This window comes from Barbus barbus, assembly GCF_936440315.1.
Source record: "Barbus barbus genome assembly, chromosome: 50".
NCBI lineage: Eukaryota > Metazoa > Chordata > Actinopteri > Cypriniformes > Cyprinidae > Barbus > Barbus barbus.
Window position 1 is genome coordinate 3,181,848 of NC_136728.1, and position 1,470 is coordinate 3,183,317.

General features: G+C 37.0%; 1 protein-coding gene across 1 annotated transcript; it reads left to right on the top strand.

Annotated features, from left to right (window-relative positions):
• Positions 1-941: 941 nt before the first annotated feature.
• LOC306868001 (histone H4) lies at positions 942-1,253 on the top strand (the record flags this gene model as incomplete). Its single annotated transcript, XM_079413969.1, has 1 exon — positions 942-1,253. One exon carries the CDS (start codon positions 942-944, stop codon positions 1,251-1,253), a length of 312 nt encoding a protein of 103 aa, XP_079270095.1.
• Between the last annotated feature and the right edge of the window lie 217 nt (positions 1,254-1,470).

A 1,470-nucleotide genomic window follows, 5' to 3' on the forward strand; every position in this document is an offset into this window, starting at 1 on the left:
ACAGTTTGGACACCCCTGGCCTAGCTAATGCTGATTAAAATTACAAATCATCAGACTGCACCATGTTCCATCTATGATCAGCGAGAAGCACAATTATTTAAAGTCTTGGGGCTGAAATAGTATTATTATTCAGGCTTGTATCCATATATATATATATTTTTTTAGCATTGTTGTGCATTTCTTTCCAGGATTGATCGTCTTAGTGATCAAGTCTGTCCTGCGCCAAAATGAAAAAAAAAAAACATGAAGTTACTTAACATCAGTCTGTATTCCAAGTCTAGAAAAATAGCATTTTTTCTTTCCTTTTTACAGTTGCACAGATATGATCAATATAAACTGTAAGTATTTATTTAATTATTTAAAATACTTTATTTATTTAGTTTGGCTAAATCTTAAATGTCTGTTGCATTAAATTACTTAATATTGAGTCCATCATCTATGTACCTTAATCAAACTGCTGAGATCAGAGAGCTTTTGAAAAGAAAAACAAATGCTGTATAATAAAAAACAATTGACTGTGACAATCACAATATAAATTAAATTAGGTATTTTAATTAATAATTAATATAAAGTTATGCATATATAGCATATATGATGACAATTAATGGAGAATATAAATGTTGGGATGTTTTTTTTTTTATTATTTGACTAAAATGAAAACTAAAAGAATTTCAAATCACATGAGCCGATATTTTATTCACAATAGAACATAAATAACATAACAGATGTTTAAACTGATACATTTTACGATTTTATGCACAAAATTAGCTAATTTCAAATTTGATGGAATTTCTCTGGACTGACGCGCATCATGACGTTGCAAAACTCCACCTTGCCATGTTTCAACTAGGTCCTGTAAGCAATTGTAAATGTTTTCTTGCGTCTCCACAGCGTTCACTCAGATTCTATTGTACAACGTGGAAGTTTGAAGATCTGTAATAATGTCTGGAAGAGGTAAAGGAGGTAAAGGACTCGGGAAAGGAGGCGCTAAGCGGCACCGGAAGGTCCTGCGGGATAACATCCAGGGCATCACCAAACCCGCCATCCGTCGTCTCGCTCGCCGCGGCGGAGTCAAGCGTATCTCCGGTCTGATCTACGAGGAGACCCGCGGTGTGCTGAAGGTGTTCCTGGAGAACGTGATCCGCGATGCCGTTACCTACACCGAGCACGCCAAGAGAAAGACCGTCACCGCCATGGACGTCGTGTACGCTCTGAAACGACAGGGACGCACTCTGTACGGCTTCGGAGGATAAACACGTCCGTGTTACCAGAAACACACAAAGGCTCTTTTAAGAGCCGCCCATCTTCTCGGTTAAAGAGCTTTTTGTGTTGTAATATGTGGTTTGTAATACGTTTTATTACAAGTGATTTAGCATCTTTGCCAAATAAACAGTTTTGCGAGACATTGTTCTTAGTGTAATTCTAAGAGACACAGTGACATGCACTTCAGTATCATAGCTTGATGTTCAT